This window comes from Hipposideros armiger, unplaced genomic scaffold, assembly GCF_001890085.2.
Source record: "Hipposideros armiger isolate ML-2016 unplaced genomic scaffold, ASM189008v1 scaffold_0, whole genome shotgun sequence".
In the NCBI taxonomy this organism is placed as follows: domain Eukaryota; kingdom Metazoa; phylum Chordata; class Mammalia; order Chiroptera; family Hipposideridae; genus Hipposideros; species Hipposideros armiger.
This window is the reverse complement of record NW_017731350.1, coordinates 1,087,601-1,107,422: the sequence shown is the minus strand read 5'-3', so window position 1 is coordinate 1,107,422 and position 19,822 is coordinate 1,087,601. Positions and strand designations below refer to the sequence as shown.

General features: G+C 47.1%; 1 protein-coding gene across 1 annotated transcript in view; it reads left to right on the top strand.

Annotated features, from left to right (window-relative positions):
* The window catches only part of PLB1 (phospholipase B1), a 91,500-nt gene that overhangs the window by 30,583 nt on the left and 41,095 nt on the right, over positions 1 to 19,822 (top strand). Inside the window, exons 16-28 of the mRNA XM_019658242.1 lie at positions 2,495 to 2,603; positions 5,424 to 5,475; positions 5,817 to 5,897; positions 8,822 to 8,887; positions 9,206 to 9,306; positions 11,390 to 11,471; positions 14,065 to 14,169; positions 14,303 to 14,398; positions 14,619 to 14,690; positions 15,781 to 15,819; positions 16,339 to 16,399; positions 17,327 to 17,385; positions 18,299 to 18,372. Of these exons, the coding sequence (XP_019513787.1) occupies positions 2,495 to 2,603; positions 5,424 to 5,475; positions 5,817 to 5,897; positions 8,822 to 8,887; positions 9,206 to 9,306; positions 11,390 to 11,471; positions 14,065 to 14,169; positions 14,303 to 14,398; positions 14,619 to 14,690; positions 15,781 to 15,819; positions 16,339 to 16,399; positions 17,327 to 17,385; positions 18,299 to 18,372 (997 nt within the window). The remainder of the gene's footprint in view (positions 1 to 2,494; positions 2,604 to 5,423; positions 5,476 to 5,816; positions 5,898 to 8,821; positions 8,888 to 9,205; positions 9,307 to 11,389; positions 11,472 to 14,064; positions 14,170 to 14,302; positions 14,399 to 14,618; positions 14,691 to 15,780; positions 15,820 to 16,338; positions 16,400 to 17,326; positions 17,386 to 18,298; positions 18,373 to 19,822) is intronic.

Genomic DNA, 19,822 nt, shown 5'->3' with positions numbered 1-19,822 from the left:
AGAAAGAAGGAAACGAAACCCATCTCTGCTTTGCCTGTCATTCTGAGCAGAGCACCTTTTTGAGAGGCATTAATCTCGGTTTGGGCAGCATTGGACACAGTTACATGGAAAGACGTTGAATTTCTGTGTGTTGCTTTAGAAATGCTGTTAATTGCAGCAATAAGAGATGAAGTTGTTCAGGCTGTGCAAACACAGCCGTAGTTGGGGCTTGAAGTTGGGGTTAATCATTCCTTAACCTACTTGGAATGATTTTTTAAAGACTGACTATATTCTCTGAAGGATCTTGTCTTACTTACCTGTTATTCTCCTTAGTGTATACACATTCCAGGGTTTGTTCTTAAAGTATACTTGTGATAAATGTTCATATTGAATTATTTTCCCTTAAAATCTTCTGGCAAATAATTTTGCCTGAGAAGGATTTTATTGGCCCCATTCTCATTTACTTTTCTTGCATGTATTCCTTTATAATATATCTTTAGAAGCTAAGAAATTGTTTGAGCTTTAAATCACTAAGACATGGCTGATAGGGATGCTTCGTCTCCACATAGGCAGAACTGATTGGCCTTCACTTTTGATATCTGTGTTTTGCTATTTGCAAATCCTGTTTAAGTAGGTGCTGTTCTGTGTCACAAGTACCCCCTGTCGTCTTTATTTCTAGGTCTGCACACAAGAGCTATAAATAAACTCCCCTATTGCTAGGAGATGGTTTGGGTTGCTTTTGTGAGTGTGGCTATGAGCTGGCCCAGCATACACAACAGCTTGCTGGGCTCTCTGATTGCCGTGTTATTATCGTGGATAACATAATTGGAAATCAGCAGGCTCAAGGCCTCTCACTAAAATGATTTACGAAAGATTGCGACGTCACCCCTCAGGTGGACTTTCCTGACACAGTTAGCCTGTGTGAAGACCATTCAATGGGGCTAAGAATAGTTTTTTCAATAAATGGTGCTGGGACAACTGGATAGCTGCTACATGCAAAGAATGCAGTTGGACCCCCCCCACCTCATACCAGATACAAAAATTAACTCAAAATGGAACGTAAACCTAAATGTAAAGGCTAAAACTAACTGTTAGAAGAAAATAGAGGACCAAATCCTCATGACCCTGGGTTAACAAAGCTTTCTTAGATATGACACCAAAAGCACAAGTGACAAAAAGAAAAAAATAGATATATTGGACAAAATTAAACACATTTGCTTCAAAGGAAACAGACAACTCCCCAAAAACTAAAAGAGACAACCCAAAGAGTGGGAGAAAATATTTGAAAATTATCTATCTGATAAACTTGTATCTAGGAAATATGAAGAATTCCTTAAGTCGACAATAAAAACACAATCCAATGAAAAATGGGCAAAGGAAACATTATTACATGTATTTAATACCACTGAACTGTGTACTTAAAATTAGTTAAGTTGGTAAATTTTGTTCTGTGTATTTTACCACACTAAAAAAATAATGGACAAAGGATTTGAATGGACATTTCTCCAAAGAAGATACACAAATGGCCAATAAGCACATGAAAAGATATTCAAAATCAGTAACCATCAATGCAAATCAAACCACAATGAGATACCATTTCACATCCAGTAGAATGGTTATAATAAAAAGACGACAGATAATAACAAGTATTGGTGAAGATGTGCAGAAGCTGAAACCCTCATGCGCTGCTGAAGGGAACATAAAATGGTACAACTGCTTTGGGAAAAGTCCTGGAAGTTCCTCAAAAGGTTAAACAAGTTATCCAGCAATTCTACTCTTAGGTATATATCCAGGGAAAACCCATACAAAACTTGTACATAAATGTTCACAGCCACATTATTCATAATAGAAAAAAAAGTGGGAATAATCCAGATGTCCTTCAACTGATGAATGGGTAGATGAAACGTGATCTATCCATACAATGAGATATTATTTGGCAATAAAAAGGAATGAAGTCCTGAAACACGCGACAATGTGGGTGAATGTTGAAAACATGATGCTAAGTGAAAGAAAGCCAGCCACAAAAGACATATTGTGTGGTTCCATTTATATGAAATGTCTAGAATAAGCAAATCTATATACAGAGAAAGTAGGGGGAGGGGGAATAGGGCGTGACTGCTCAGGGGTTTCTAAGGTTGATTGTGGTAATGCATGCACAACTGTAAGAAAGTACTAAAGCTATTGAACTGTATGATTTAAACTGGCGCTTTTTATGGTACATGAATTATCTCAATAAGTTGTTATATATTCAGAAAAAAAGAAAAATGCATGAGAGAGGCACCTGCCCAGACTCACATTTATTCAACAATAATTCACTAAGTACCTAGGTGTGCCGCCCAGGCAGTTAAGCATCAGCCTGCTGGGCATTTTCTTTCCATGTTGAGTGAATAATAATAAAGGGAAGGGCTGTGGGCGGGGGCTCTGCTTGGTCCTGAACACCCACTGGTGCTTATTAAAGGAATTTGAGGATTGCTTTGGGGTAGTTACTAAGCACATCTTTTCCTTGTGTTTCCAGACCTCCTCCGGGAATTCAACCCTTCCCTAACGGGCTTCTCTATTGGCACCGGGAAAGAAAACAGTCCTGGAGCCTTCTTCAACCAGGCTGTGGCCGGAAACCGAGCTGAGTGAGCAGGGGAGCCTTGCGGGTGAACAGCATAGGTCCTCTGGGGACCTGGTCGGGAGCTTGGCCTGGACTGGGATGTATAGCTGAAGGCTGGGGAGTTTGGTCTAGGGGAGGGGTCTGAGGGTCAAAGATTGGACTGGGTGGGCTCCCTTGCTGTGGGACACAGAAAGCTGCTAGCCCAGCCCCCACTCCACCCCAGGGACTAGTCACAGTTGACGCTGATACTTTAAGCAAATTACTTTTTCTCATCTATGAATCTCATGTCCACATAAGACAGCGGCCCTAAGAGGGCTCACTCTGAGTCTCACTTTTTATTGCTCTGTTAGACTCTATCTTTTATATCCTCTCTCCCTCCCTTCCTCAGAAATGCTTTTCGGGAAGCTTTTTCAGGCTCTAGATTTGGCATCCTTCCTAGGTCATGGGAAGAGCATCAGTCCCCTGAGTCTGAGTCCTGGCTACACACACACACACACACACACACTCTGTGTGTGTGTGTGTGTGTGTGTGTGTGTGTGTGTGTGTGTGTGTGTGAACCCTCCCCTGGGGCAGTCGTGAGGCTCGGTGCCATGTTGAATGCAGAAGTCCTGGTGAGCTGTCAATAGCGCACACGTGTTGGGTCAGGATGGTTGTTCCAACAGCAGTGCAGCAGGGTTGTAGGACCTGGGAAACCTGTTAGTGAACAATGGAACCACCGTGCCATGGTCCATGGTACTGAAAGGCAGGTTCACGAGGGCAGGGTTGGTTTTTCTGGGTCCTGCACCTCCATTTCTCCCCAAGGAGCCTTGAGTGATCCTTTGGGTTTGCTGCCTGCTCAGAGAATAAGTGAACGCCACACCCAATCTAAGAAAAATAAATGGAAAGATCCTTTCTGGTTCTTGATCCTATTCTTCTTCCAGAATAATCACAAACCTCACTTTACTATGTAGTTCCTAGGGATTCCTGTGTTTTGGTTCCTAGATTTCCTGACATCCTCCTGTCAGTTCTCAACACTATCCTGAATCTATGAGCCACCTAAGTAACTCTCATGTGTTCATGACAGGAAAGGTGACCCGTTATCCAAAGCAGAGATCATTCAAACCCTGATAGGTTTTAGAATGAATCCTGTAGTTTTGCTTTCCTTTTAGTGGGGGAGGGGTGAAAGGCTACCAATTTACTGCTTAAAATTTTGGGCTTACTTTACTATTACCATAATTTTGCTTTTTTTTCCCCAAGCATACGTCAGCTGGTGGTATGAGAGGAGAGGTGGCTCTAGGCACAACTAGGTCAGGAAGGCATCCAAGAATGAAATCTTAGTTGAGGTCATAAAAGTAACCAAAACAGTGTGATTCATATGGCCCTGGATTTCTCCCCCCTCCCCCCGCCCCCCGCCAGGCCTTTGGGGCTCTTTTGTGCAAGTAATCCATTTGTCCAAGCACATCCTGACTTATAGGGAAGAGTTAGAGATTATTATTCCCATATCACAGACAGAGAAACTGAAGCACAAAGAGGCCAAGTGGCCTGAACAGATGCCTCCATTCCACCACATGGCCTGTTGGCTCTATGCCCTGCAGGCTTTATCCCAGGTCCAGCAATAAACCCTCATACACATACGGCAGTGTCCAAGTTACAAAATGCCTTCATGTCTATTGTTCCTTGTGTTCCGGACAGTAACTATGAGATGGACAGAGCAGAAGGTCAGTTACCCATGTTTTCTTAATGATGATACTGAGGCTCAGAGGGGTCAAGTCATCATCCCCGAACTCCGCTCTATAGAAAGAGCAGCTACCCTGATAACTTCCGATTGACAGATGAGGAAACCGAGGCTCAAAGAGGTTATGTGGCTTACCCAGAATTCCCACCTACGTTAGCTGATACCTAGTGTACTTTGACTAAGACCAGGCCAATTGAGCTAATAGTTAGAGAGAGAGGGGATAACAACTGATGTTTCCTGCTAGGCACAGTGCCAGGGACTTTATAGATGATAATGGTGATGGTGGTTGTGGTGATGATGGTAGAAATCATTCAATAGATTATTTGCAATATGAATGCTTACCATACGCTGTTCTAAGTTCTTTATGGGCACCTTATTTAATCTACCCAACAACTCTATGAAGTTATGCTTATCATCCTCGTCTTAGAAAGGAAAAACCTGAGGGTTTGCAAGGCTAAATACATTGACAAGGTCTCAGAGCTGGCCAGTGGTGGGGCCAGGATTCAAACCCATGCTCTCTGGCTCCAGCAGTGGCTCCTACTCCATTGGGCTGCTTTGCCCATCTCACTGCTCCTGATGACCCTCTAAGATTGGGGATTTATCTCCACGTTTGCAGTCTTTTTGGACTGGGAACTTAGGTCACATCCCCACAGTTAGCAAGAGGTAACTCAATGTCAGACCCAGGTGTGTCTGACTCAACCGTGTCACCTTGAGGATGAGGGCCCCTTGAGGCTGAGATCATGGCACCTGCAGAAACGGGCTTGTGCCAAGCCATGCATGACATGAAATACTCACATGCAGCCTTCTGTTTGCCCCCACATGAGCCTGACTTGGGAGAGAAAGAAAAGTATGTAAAAAAAAATGGCCAATCAGAAAACAATTCCACTAACAGTCTCCTCCTTGTATGTGGAGTACCCTGCCCTTCCGAAAGCACAGCCATGACACCCCACCCCCACCCTCACCTCCAGCAGAGACTGAATGGAGAAGCAGCTCTGACTGGAGTATGGCCTTCAGACCAGCGTTCCTGTTCTATATTTTGATTCCTCCTCTCTCTGCTAAGTCCCCTCCCAGCCCCAGCTTTACAGCCCCTGCTCCTCACGTGACTTCTTCTCTTTCTATGTCTGCCCGCAGGGATTTATCTGTTCAGGCCAGGAGGCTGGTGAGCCTAATGAAGAATGACACTGTAAGTCTGGGGGAGGCACCACTTTGAGGTAGGATTTCCCAGAACAGGAAGAGGGCAGGAGAAATCCATGGCGACAGAGAGGGTCACCTCTGGGGGAAGGACGGGACCACGTGGAAGTCCAGAGGGTCTACCTTTTTAAAAAAAAAAACAACAGATGACTTAGCACCTACGACCCACGACCTATGACCTCAGGACCCCAAAACCAAAGAACAGAAAATGTTAATGTCCACTAAACCCTATGATGTATGAGGACCCATCTCTGCCAGTGTTGAGACCTTTGTATTTCCCTTGATTTGACTCTGGGGTAAGGCGTTTACTTGTTTGTTTCCTATTTATTTCAGAAGATAAATTTTCAGGAAGATTGGAAGCTCATAACCATGTTTATAGGAGGCAATGACCTCTGTGATTTCTGCAATGACCAGGTAGGTCTCCAGGCCCTTAACTCAAAACGCCCTCCTGGAAGGATTTCCACCCCAGGTCCTGGAGCAGTGTAGCTGGGTTGGGACTTGGGGCTGCTGGTCTGGCATGGATCCAGCCTGGGATTAACTTTGAGACCGAGAGGGCATTCACCTCCAGGGAGAGATTCAGCAGGACAAGCGGAACTGATTGCAAGATTCATCCTGATTAGGTTTCCTATCAAGGGAGCCTGATCACATCATTCTAGAAACCCAGATCACATTCCAATGTTCTCAAAAAATCTGGCCCATCCTCATACATCATTCTAAGTCAGCTCCTTTCTCCAATAGTCAACTGCCTCACCATCTCTATCTTTATGCTGTTACTTCTATGGGAAAGCTGATTTCCTAATGCATGCATGTAGGCCAGGTTCAGAGCCTAGTAGTCATTCTGGGCTGATGGGAAATCCAAGAGCCAGGCTGCTGCCCTGTGGATGCAGTGCTTCTTCCTGGAACCCCAGATTCTCTGAACCGGAAGAAAGCCACAAGCCATAATGACCAGTCTCCCACCCACAGCAGGAATGCCTTCCACAGAATTCAGTTGTCGAACATTTACAGTAACGGGCAGCTCTTTAATTTGCAAGGTAGTCCTAGTTAGTATTATGAGTAGGTGCAAATTGTTTTGTGGCGTTTCTTTGTGTTAAGCCCAAATCTACCTCCTGTGACTTCTGCCTAAACTGAGCATACATGCACCCATTCTGCACAATTCAGATGACTTTAAAAATAATAGTTTGGTGTTTTTTTTAATTATTATTATACAAGCAATATACACAGGAAACATAGCAAAGTACACAGGGGAAAAAAATCCTCTGTAACGTAATTACAACATCCAGAAGTGCCATTGTTAACATTTTGGTAAATGTCTCTAGCATTTTCTGTGAATATAGAGAAATTGCTTTATGATTTTCTAGAAATAGTATATCATCCTGAAAATATTGTTTGGTAACCTGCTTTTTTTCAGTACCAACACATTGGGAAGCTATTCCTATGTCAATATTTATTTTTCTGTACAATAATTCTTAATGACTGTATAGTAGCCCATAATATAGGTTGGCCATAATTTACATAACCATTCCCCACTATTGAGTACTTAGCTTACATTACTTCTAATTATGCCTATTATAAATAACACCAGGGTAAACATCCATCTTTATGTAGATCCATAATTGTTTCCTGGTATATATTCTAAGTAGTAAGCTTTTTAAGCAAAAAGATATGTATACTTCTCCCAATGTTTTATTATGAAAATTTCCAAATATTCTGAAATAAAAAGACGCGTAGTAAATGCCCGTATGCCCACCACCTAGATTTTACAGTTATTAACATTGTGCTATATTAATTTAACACATATCCATCCATCTTATTTTTTGGTGACTGCACACTTTTATACATATTGCTAAATTTTTCCCAGAATGTTTGTACCAACTATGCCTATTTCCCCACTTTCCAAGTGGCAATGTATATTATTTAATAGCTGCAAATCTGATAAATGAAAAAAATATATCTTATTTTCAAATTTTGCATTTATTTACTTATTAGGCGGGAACAAACTTTTATTTCCCTTGTTTAATGCTCATTTGAATTTCTCCTGTTGATAAATTCTACTTTATGCCTATTGGCCATTTTCTGTTAAGGTATTTATCTTTTTATTATTGATTTATAAAAACAAAAAATACCCTGTATTAAGTATACTAACCTGTTGTCAAATATGTTGCCTATTTGTTATTTTCCACTTAATTTTGTTTACAGTGTTTTATGATAAACAGAACATTTTTTATTTCTAGTATCATTCACTGGGCATGTAGTATATGCCAGGCACTGTACTGGGAGCTAAGCTGACAAGTGAAACAAAACAAAGGTTCTGTCTTCAAGGAACTCGTAATGTCAGGAGAGGGAGACAGATAATTCATAACACGATGAGGAAAACATCACGATGTGCTTCTAGTGATGCACACAGAGGTCTGAAGTCAGAATTGTCATGGGAAGTTGGCGGGGGAAAGGGTGTCACAGGTTTACATAGAGCCAGAGACCTTCCAACTGGGATTTGAAGTTGAGGGTGGTTGTCAGGCAGAAAGGGGACCAGCAGAGCAAAGTCTAGGAAGTGGCCTCGGAGCACCTGCCCTGAGGGGCAACCCTGCCCCCCAGAACCTTCACAGCCTCCTTTCCTGGCATCAAAGTCACCAGAGTCTGGGGTTTTCAAGCTGTTATGTGAAGGGCCCACAGTGGAGTTCTGGGGCTGCGAGGATGGGTGGGGAGGTGGGCTCATGGGCTCTCCCCCACTTCCCTGCAACTTTAATCGATTTAGTAGAGCAGGGCTCTTGGTTAGAGTTCATTCAGAGAAAGGGTTCCATAGCTTTATAAAAAGTTTAAGAACCACAAGTATCAAAATCGAGAGAAATAACCATTAAAATGTTTATGCTTGGGAGACAGGTTTCACAGGACCCTCTTCCCCTCCATTACTCCTTAAGTGATTTGACTGGGCTGTGGGTCCCCCGGCACTGGAGGATCCCAGCAGAAGAGATCACACCATAGGACCAGGGGATGTTCAAGCTGCAGGCCCTCTGCTCCCACACCTCATTTTAGAGGGGCCCAGATATGTGAAGCGCCTTTGCTAAGGCCCTGCATCTCGCTAACAGGAAGTGGATTCCAGAGCTTTCTGTAGCTCCATGCAGAAGAAAGGGCGTTCCCTATGTAGAAGAAAGGGGTCACAGCTATGACAAGCCCAAGGACCATGGGGTTGGTTTGCAGGCTGGAGGCCCCAAGGCAAACCTACGTTTCAGTGTTGTCCATTCTGGCTGAAATACAAGAAAGAGGGGACCCAAGAGAGGGGTGGCCCTGGTCTGCAGAGAGATTGGATGCTGAATGGTGTTTGACATTTCCTCTTCCTGCAGGTTCACTATTCTCCCCAGAACTTCACAGACAACATTCGGAAGGCCCTGGACATCCTCCATGCTGAGGTACAGAGGCTGGGTCACATGGCCTACAAGCAGCTCAACCACAGTCCTTCTCCTTGGGCCTCAGATGGCCTGGAGGTGGCTCTGGTTTTGGCTGAGGCCTCCCTGCCAGGTCCCCTTTACCTGGAGACCAGCACTGACCATGCTGTCAGTCCTGGTCTCGGCAGCCTGAACACATAGGTGCGGATGGGAAGTAGGGGGGCGGGAACGGCAGGGATGAAGGGAGTGGGTGGGACCAGCTGGAAGGCCAGAGACCTGACATGCAGCAGGAGGGACAGCCCAGCCTCGATCCTCTCGGGAACTGACCTTGCCTTTGCTCAGGTCCCTCGGGCGTTTGTAAACCTGGTGAAGGTGCTGGAGATCATCAAACTGAGGGAGCTGTACCTCGAAAAGAAAGTCAGCTGCCCAAGGCTGATCCTCAGGTAAGATGGAAGCTTCTCCCCCTGTTCCTGAAAGGGCCGTAGGACCCTTAGCAGAAAGGGACCGTGGTTAGAAGGGCAGAAGTTTAAGGAGTGCTGAGACCACCCCGTTTTCTAACCTGAGAAGGCCTAATGGGGGAGACTTCTGTGACCCCAGTACGGGCCTCAGCTACCCTTGGAGTATGCTTTTACAACCCAGCCACGCTTCTGTTATCGTGTCAGTTCAGGACTCCTTTCACTCCTCCAGGGAGGGAAGAGTCAAACACGAAGAATGGAGTGGGCCTGTGTGGGCCAGGCTCACTGGCCACTGCGAGGGCCTACTTCTAAGTGTGTCCGGAGCTTCGTGTCCCAGGAGCCCCTCTCCAGGACAGAAGGAGCCATGGCTGGGTATGGGGGCTTCAGGCTGGGCACCCCTTCACAAATGTAGGGCTATCGTCATTTGCTAGAGGAGAGGGTGGACGTATCAGTTCAGCAGGGTTTAGAGAACAGTGTCTTCCCCGGAGAACAGAGAGCCCTGGTCCTGGGAAGGCCCCTGCGAGGCCTTCTTCATCCCCAGTCTCCAGAGCCAAAGAAAGATGGCTGCTCCCTCTCTAGTATTACATTTTTCCATACCCTCAGGAAAAAGATGTTCTTCTAACCCAAACGGGAACATTTCTCACTCGGTTGCTTCCTACAAGGCCCCCTCTGGACCATTAGCCCAGGTCATGGCGGCGATGCCCATTGCCCCATCTCCCCCCCACCCCGCCCCCAGCTCTGTACCGCCCCCACACACCATAATCCTGAACACATCACATGATGATTATTCATGTGCCTTTCCTCCACAGTCCTGAACTCTGTGTCTGAGTCACTGCTAGCACAGCATAGGGGCTCAGCTGCTGCTTGCTGAATGGCTGAATGAATAATTCACAAGGACCAGATTTGCTCTTGGAAATTAAGGGGTATCTTGGCTGCTCCCCTGAAGATCCATGCCAAACCTCCCCTGGGGGTCCAGACTGCTCAGGTCCCCTCGGGAGGCCTGAGGATGCTGTGAGCAGGAGGATGGCTGCTGGATGACACACGCCCATTAATGCAGCTGGTGGTGTCAGGCACGCTATTTTGAGCTGCTGACTCATCCCCTGGCTCCCACTTTTTCCAGTCACTGGGCCACACGGGGTTCAGTGTATTCGTTTGGTTTCAGAGAAGCTCCCCCAGATGTCTCTTACCACTGATCACTGTAGATTTTAGACAATTAAATCAAGAGGTTCAGAGTAGGCGTTTGCCAGGTCCATTCTCAGTACTGAAATGGCCGAGTCGCTGGCTGGGTTAAGCAGGCTCAAGTTCACCTTGTCCTGCCGCCTCTCCAGTGCTCTGCTCTCTCTGCCTCTCTCTCTGCTGTTCTGTCTCAGTGTTACTGCTTTCCTTGGTAGTGCCAAGTCTACACTGAGCCATCCGTGCTATAATCACCTCATCCCCCTGCACCAAAAGCCGAGATTTGCAAGATGGCCAGCCAGATCAGAGCTACAGACTGTGCAGAAGCAGTTGAACTAGAAATTACGAGCTCAAGTTCAGACCAGGCAGACGAGTTCAAGTCCTGGCTCCTACACTTAGCATCCGTGTGACTTTGAGGAAGCACTTAACCACACCGAGCCTCAGTTTTCTCATCTATAAAATGGGGATAATGATAATACAACTTCTAGAATAGCTAATGAGGATTAAATAGGTTAATGCCCATAAAACTCTTGGCACAGTAAGTATTCGATATGTGTTAACCATTATTATCATTGTTGTCACTATTATTATTTAAAAGGAGGTGTGCCTTATCTATACTGCATTGTCCTCAGGCAGTCATAAGGTCACTCAGTATCTACAAGTCACTCCCGCAGATGTCAGAAGAAGTGACTGTTTCATTTTCATGAGCAGATCCAGGCCTGGGAAATATTCTTCAGCTTCATCTGGTACAGTTAACAGGGTAGCCAGCCAGGGCCCCCATTAGCACAGACTCCTGATGCTTCCAAGTTAAACATATTTTGATTCTCAAGCCACTATCTCTGTCACGCACTAGACGATGATTTTGTGGGGTGAGACATTTCTTCTGTTTGGCCTGCAGGAATCTGTGTCCCTGTGTCCTGAAGTTTGATGATAACTCAACAGAACTTGCCTCCCTCATCGAAGTGAATAAGAAGTATCAGGTGAGCCGGGAAAGGGTTCTGAGCTGCTCAGGAATTGCTGAGTGTCTTTGTTGCTCTGCGTGGAGTATGAGCACGTACTTACATTATTTTGACCCTGACTGGGTGTGAGGTTACCACTGACCAGTTTATAGATTTAAAGATACACTGTGAGGCAGCAGGGACTGTGGTTCCATTTATTTGAATCAAGCTATAGAGCCAAGCTCCTAAAGATGCTTCATCACATCTCAGTTCCTGGCCTTACACAAAAACAAATATTTCCAGCTGTCCATGGGGAATGTGCATAAGTTTCCAACTCCTGGGTGGGAAACCTTTTCCACCCAAGGGAGTCTGGACGATTCCATGAGATAACATGCATTGCCTCTGCCCTCCCCTCCCAGGGGAATAGGTGTTACTGGGGAGCATGGGGAGAAAGAAAGTCAGCATGCACTCTCCACACATTCTGTGGGTTGTTCATTTAAGGCCTATCTCCTTCAGATCTTTGACCAGAGCAGCTGACTCCCTGGACTCCATCTTGAGTTTCCCCCCAAATAATTGTCCAGTCAAGAGGACAGTGGTAGGCTTCCAGCCCTTCTAGAGTGGGCTGCAAACAGCTCCAGGGTGGACCCATCCTTCAAGCCCAAGCACTTCTTGGAGCGGAACCACTCCCCTGAAGACTCTTAGGGGCAGCCATACCTGCCAGGGGTATCAGGGCTCAGGAGAATGGACCCCTATTTATCATCCTCAGATGTCATCACCCAACTCCCCAGTTGTACTTCTTTCTGCCGTGAGCAGATATCTATGTCTCCATGGCCCACACAAGAGAGAGAAGGCAGATGAGGTTATGACCATGAGAGCACACCTGTCCCAGGTGGGCTTTTTGTGTGCAAGCAACAAAAGCTTAGAATATCTGGAAAAGCTAGAAAGCTAGGGTCAGAGGTCAAGCCACCAGAGTTGCGGAATTCTAGGGGCCAAGCCATAGGAATCAAAATCAGGACAAAGAATGAGTCCAATGGAGACATCATGAACACCACTTTCCCTGCTGCTTCTAGGAACCGGACACAGCTGCCACCCTCAGCAGAATGGAGTGTGTGCTGTCCCTCCATCTTTCTGTCACTAGCTTCCAACCCTGATCTGCAGGCGGAAGCATTGACTGGGGACCCTTGGGCACGTGCCCATACCCTAGCTGTGAGGGGCATTAGGAGAGCCAGCATTTGCCTTTCTCACCTTCTACAGTGAGAGGCAGGTTGTTCTTCATACAGTGGGGTTTTTTTAAATGTAGGAAGTGGGTTCAGAGGCTAGCTAGACAAAAAAGAGAACTATTCACCAAAATTACCTTCACCAACCTTTCTAAGTTGGTCAGCTATTCCCAGGTCTGCTCTTGGTTACTGACCCCTGAGACCCTAACTTCACGTCCTGGAGAAACAGCTCAGCCACGTGAGCCCATCATAACCCCTCTCAGAATCCTCTCATTCCCTACTTCCTGCAGAGGCTATGGTTCCCATCAATCTCCCTGGAGATAATCACTGCTATTAGTACCACCAAGTGCCAGGGATCCTAGACACTCTTTCATTTTTCAAGCGGTACATGGTGCCACTGTGATCCACTGTGAGCCACTGTGACTGGTCCCTAGAGTAACCAGTAGCATTGGAACGGAAGTAAGGGATTTAGTCCTTGCTAAACATCTTCCGTTTACAGATGAGGAAATAGAGGTCCAGAGAGGGACAGCATCTTGCTGAAAATCACACAGCTAGTTAGTGGTATTGCACCTTACTCAAGGCCCTTCCTGTAACGAGGAGACTGCCCTAGGAAGTCAGAGGTAAGGCATCCCTAGGACAGAGGCTCTTTCTGGCTGACTCTGGGAAAAGGAAGTTCATTGTGTCTTCTGAAGTGACCACACTAATGTCCTCAGGTATGCAAGCCTGACTTCCCTCTCTAGCCAGGATTTTGGCCCTGAAATGGTAAAAACCTGGCAAGCAGTGAGATAGCAGAATCTGGTAGAAGTGAGAGCCAAAACTGGGGTAATTGGTCCTCCTGGAACTGATCCCAAGTGGAAGTTATGAGAGTAACAGCCCTATTACCCTCCTAGACAGATCTGAGAGTCTCAAAGGAGTGTGAAGGCACAGGAGCACGCATGCTCGTGCACACACACACACACACACACACACACACACACCACGCACAAACAATATAAATAGGCATTACATGTCGTTGATTCACCTTTTATTTTTCTGAACAAATGTAGGACAGAAATAAAGTAAATGTAAGGATTATCCAAACAAGTCATTTAATCAAACACATACCCCCTCCCCCAGTCTTCATCCAGAAGCTTTGAAGGGAGGATCAAGCCGATGGACTTAGGTTTCTTCTTCCTTTCCCTTTTTCCCCCCCATAGCCTAGGTCAAATATGTGCAATTGCAGCAGAGGTTGGAGGCAGGGGTTGAAATAAAGGTTGCTCTAAAAAGTGACTAGCTGGCTCCCGATCAGTTGAGATTTTGCTGCAGGTTGATTTCACTCAAAGGCCAGACTGTTAAATTCTAAGGCAGAGTAAGAGGTCACCCAAAGACCGAGCAGATGCAGAGAGGCCCCTGATGGCTGTCCCCTTTGCCTCCTGCAGGAGCTGACTCACCAGCTGGTGGAGAAGGGGCGATATGACACGAGGGAAGATTTTACAGTGGTCGTGCAGCCATTCTTTGAGAAAGTGACAATGCCAAAGACCTTGGTAAAGAAAGCAAACATCATGGATAAATGGTGGGGGGGGGGAGGGGGGCTAGAGAGTGTCCAGCTGTTTCTGAGTGCCATCTGGGTTACCCCACGCCTCATAACTTGGCCCCTCTTGTCTGCCCTGTGACCAGGAGGGGTTGCCTGACAGCTCTTTCTTCGCTCCTGACTGTTTCCACTTCAGCAGGAAGGCTCATGCCCACGCAGCCAGTGCCCTCTGGAACAATATGGTAAGATGACTGAAGTAGGAAAAATTATTCTCCCTCTAATAAGAAAAAGACTCTGGAAAGCTTCTGTTGGACATCAGAGGCCCGCCACTCCGGCTGTGTGAGTCTCAGCACAGCAATGCTAATAAATCCGTTCCCTTTGTCCCTCCCTCTCTTCTCCAGCCTCGACCTTTCCATGCTTGCCACTCTATCTCATACCCCATCTTCTTGCTTCTTGGTTTAGCTGGAACCTGTTGGCCAGAAGACAACACAGCATAATTTTGAAAGCAGGATCAATATCACATGTCCAAACCAGGTAGAGTGAAAAGCACATCCTTGTCATTATTCCATCCAAAGCACCTTTTCCAGCCTTTTAAAAAGCCTGGAATACCAGGGCCTCACCCTCAACCCCAGCTCTGTTTACCTATCCACTCATTCCAGACTCCAGTTAACCGTCCACAATGTCCCATCTGGTTGTTCCGTGTTGGGTGACAGCCCCTGGTGGCAGGGAGGCCTTAGAGCACTCCTCTGTCTCTTACGTCACTGTGAGCTCTAGCACAAGTCTGGGCCACACGCAGCTCTTTCTAGCCAGAAGGAAGAACTTGGCAGCACCATCCAGCTCTCATTTTGAAGGCTGGGGACAGGATGGGACACAAGGACACCCCATCTCCATGTAGCCACTGTCTCCCTTGTAGGATAGGAAGAGCAAGGAACTGAGCCCTAGAATAATATCTACTAGGATGGAGGTGGGCGTGGGGGAGAACATTGGGAAGCTGGAGTTAGAAAAGCAGACATTCACCAGGAAGGCAAAGCAGATCAAGATCCCCGTGTTCACTCACAATTTGTCAGAAAGATTCTTGGACCTCTGCAGCTGCTCCCCCACCTCTGTGAACTCCTCTGTATTCCCAGTGAGGTCCCACTGCGTGGAGGCTTACATGGGGCAGGACCTCAAAGCACCTGTCTTTTCTTATCTGGACAGGAAGGAGCCCAGGCGGCTGCAGGGTACGAGTAGCATGGGGTGGCAAGGGGGCCTAGGGAGTAGGGACATGGGCTTATATTAGCAGAAAGTGGTGCTGTGTTGGGAGGGGGCAGGGTTGAGAAAGAGAGGTGACACAGCCACCCCAGCCGCCGGATGGAAGGTGAACAAGCACCGTCATTCCTGGGAGCTGCTGCATTGTTCATGCGGGTTCAGGTTAAGTTGGGGTTGCAGAGAAGGCCCCCATACATCGTGGGAGGGATCGCACAGGGTCAGCCTGGCAGGGAGAGGCTTGCCGTGTAGAGCCAGGAGGGCAAAGGTGTTGGAAGTGTTTATGCCGAGGTCAGCACTTCTTGAGGGCGGGCAAGCACAGAGCAGTGCTGCAAGCAAGTCGAAATCTCACGGGTTGCTCACACCCCTCTTCTCACAGGACTGGCCGTTTCTGAACACCTACAAGAACGGTGTGCAGGTATTTGCATGTTGCTTTCTTTCCACTCACTAGCCAATGCAGTGGGCAGCGGCCCCAGGGCTGGAACTGGCCCAAGAGGGTGGGTGAGAACAAAGCGTTCATAGTCTTTTATAAAGTCCATCCACCTACACCTCAGATGGGGTGGAGTAAGCTCCATCAATAACAGCCCAGATGGGGGGCCAGCAAGTCAACTCATAGCCTCATCAAAGACAGAAGTGAAGAGCCTATCCTCCTCATAAAGCTGCTGTAGAAGCAGGGATGGGGTGGGGTGGGGTCGTTTTGTTGACGTCCCAATTGGATGGTGGAAGGGTCCAAACTAGGTTAGCAGATCCCAGGCTGGCTGATGTCCAGAATCACCTAGGCAGCCTTCTTCAAATGCCCTTCTAGGCTTCTCCCCGGTGGGAAGGGGGTAAGGGAGAGCTGCAGGAGTCTGTATTTGTTTAAGCTGTCTGGGTGAGTCTGATGCCCAGCCAGCCTCTCTGGTCCCTTTCACCCCTGAGATTCATTCTATATCTTTAGGGTCATGGGAGCCAGCTGCTGTGTAAGGACAGAGCCCCTTCTACCTCACCGCCCACCTCAGGTAAGCCCCCTGTGACACACCAGGACCCAGGACCTCTCCACAAGCACTCAGAGACCAATGAGTGCTTTTTGCATGTAACTAAATGAAACAGTTATGGCCAGTGCTTGCTTCCTGTCTGGGTGGTCGCCTGGAATAAGTCCCTGATTTGTCTCTCTCCACCCTGTAGTGATGTCTTACCCATCAGGCCCCAAGGTGGCCAGGCCAGGGACTGTGTCTTCTCAATTCAGCCCCATAAAGGGAACACAAGTAGAGGAGCCATGTGAGCTCCCCGTTCAGTGACCCAGCCCTGTGGTGTGACCTCACTGAGGCCCAGAGGTGGGGGAGTGGGGTGCTGAGGGGATCCCAAGAGGGAACAGCTCTGCGGTAGTCATGGGGCCCCAGGCTCTGCAATCACTCCCACCTGCAGGGCTGGAAAGTTCCCTGGAGTCTTCAGAAAACACTTGGGGGCACAGAATGGCCCAACATAAGTATTTCTCAGATTCTTGGTGGAAATCCAGAACCCAGCTCTAAATGAGCTGTGCATGAGGCTCTGAGCCTCATGTCAGATGGTGCAGTGCCCGTCTGGTTGTGCACTCAGGTCATAGCTGATATCCCACATGACTGCTGGGATCCCACTATGCCTTCTCTAACATCCATCCATCCATCCATCCATCCATCCATCCATCCATCCATCCATCCATCCCCTTTCCTTCTCCCTTTCTCTCAGCACCTCTCCCTCCCCATAATTGCAGGATTCCTTTATTGTTTCTCTTATGGGGAGAATCTGTCTTCATATACCCTCTGCCTGCAGGGCACCATGGACACTCAGTCCTGTGTGGCCCAAATGTATGTGCAGCTGGTGTTTCTGGTCTTGCTTAAAGCAAGAAGCACCAGACTCTGACTCCACTTCCTTACCACAGACTCAAGTGTGTCCACTTGTCTCTCCAGTGCACGCCCTGAGACCTGCAGATATCCGAGTTGTAGCTGCTCTGGGGGATTCTCTAACTGTAAGGACTCTTGGGCCCTGTGTGGGGTGGGGGTGGCTGTGTCAGTTCCAGGTCCCAGTCCTCCTAACCCAGGGCCTGCACTTTTGACCACTGCATTATCCCACCACTCTCTCCTGGTTCTATCAATCCGAGAACACGGCAAAGGTTTGTTTTGCAGCCACTTTCTCACTCAAGTGTGCAAAGGAAAACCTCTTTTAGGATTGAACTGAATTATCTCAGATAGTGGAGGTTTTGAACACCTAATAACACTTTTTTAACAATTGCAAAAATATGTCATTTGGACTCAAAAAATATTCTACACCTACCTGTGCGGGTGCTCTTTTCCCTTTGGATGATGCTTTACAAGCAACTCAGACCCTCCCGTCTCTTTCCTCTTGGCATTTGCACAGAAATCAGTGAAGCTGTAGCATTGTGGCTACAGCTCTGCTCCTAAGTTCTGAGAAATAAGGCCATTTTACCAACCCAGAGGACCACTTCCTGGCAGCACTTCCAAGGCCATGAGGTTGCCTTGCAGAATGTCCCAGAGGGGAAGAGGAGAAATGTGACGTTAGGAGCAATCGGCCCACTGCAGTCCACTCAAATCTATGAGCTCTTTCATTGCTTATAAAGCGCTGAGTAATGCTATAACAGTGTCTCACATTTGTAAAGCACTTTAGAGTCTTCCAAACTGTTTTTACAATTCTGATCCAATTTGGTCATTAAAAACCCCCTGTGAGAGAGGCATGGCATGACCTCAGTGTAGTAAGGAGGCAGCTGCAATTTGCAGAGTAAGAGTCCTCTGACGCCCCATCTAGCGATCTGCTCACATCACTGATGAGTGTGCTGGGAACCATCTGCAGATGTAGTGCATATTCACAGCCTCTTTTTTCTTTGACTTGCTGATTTTCCTGGGGATTTTGGTATGTTTTCAAAGGCTGGCAATGGAATTGGCTCCAAACCAGATGACCTTGCTGATGTCACCACTCAGTATCGTGGACTGTCATATAGGTAATGTTAACCCTTTACCCTCTCTTGCTCCATGTTCACACCCAGAGATTGGGTGGGGGTTTGTCTCCTGTAAATGCACAAATACCAACGAGCAAGAACCAGGTCTGGAAGGGGCTTGCAGAAGGAAAACTTATATACATCTACAAAATGTGCCAATGTGGTGAGTGGAGAGGATCTTTTCCTGTTGATGACCTTTTTTTTTTTTTTCTTTTTAAATTGTGCAGAAAAAACAAACCAGGGTTCTTATCAGACTCCTGGGCCAGCAAATCCAACATGAGATGCACCCGAAAAGCACCAAACCTCTGAGTCTTCACCTGCCTGTTTGCGTGTATATGTTCACGTGTAGATGCCCCTACGTCTCTGTTTACTGTCTCTATGTATTCTTGTTCTGAAGTCACATCTCTGCCTTTACATGTATGTACAATAATCTGTACAGACAACTCCGAAACACGACACATACTTCAGGAGGAAGTAACCAAGACAAAAATCACAACCAACAGGTGTTGAATGAGGGGGGGTGTATGGGAAACACAGGGAAAAGCTTATGCTCATTGGCAAGTGCTCTGTAAAAATAACAGATGCCTGAGTGGACTGTATAAGAGGGAATAACCAGCCCTGGCAGCAGGGGTGGGAAGGCTTCCCAGAGAAGGTGGCACCCCAGTCATGCCCTGACAGGTCAGCCGTGAGATAAACGGAAAGGGTGAGAAAGAGCATTCCAGACACAGAAGGAGAAAAGCTCAAGGGGTCAGGTGAGCAGCTGGATGTGGGTAGTCTTAAGTTTCTTTCTTTCCTAATGAAGTTCCTGTTTATGCATGCTTCACAGTAATGGGCGATTAGCTCAGAATTGAAAACTAGAACAAAGCCAGCCGCGAGGGGGCAGAGCGTTAATGAGAAGCTGGGCTGCCCAACCACGCACTTTTCTTGGGAGGGGATTGAAATGGAATGTTTCTTCCCAGAAAGTGAGAGGGAACAGCGTGGGGGTGATTAGGATTGTGACAGTTCTCTGGCCAACCCTGGGGACAGTCCCAGAGAGAAAGGTTTTCCTGAGTGAGAGAGGTGTCCTCAGCTAGTAGCCATCCACAGAGAGGATCTAGGGCAGGGTGGGTAGCATGCGGACATCACCCGCTGAGAGCTGAGCTAAATGCCTCCCAGCTCCCAAGGTTTCCACATACCTCAGCCAGGGAGGTGGTCTCTAAGGGCTGCCGTGGAACAAAACAGAGCCTCACCAGCCCCCTGACCACTCTGCCCCAAATGTTACTGAGACGGCAAAAAACAGAAAAGCCAGACAGAGAGAAAGAAAGCAGAGCTATTACTAAATCATGAAAAAAACGCAAGGTTGTGGCAGCTGCACTTAGTCTTAGCTAAAGAAGGCAATGGCCTCATATCACAGTGTGGGAAAATAGAAATAAAGGGGATAAAGCAGCCAACAGATAATGGATAAGCTACATCT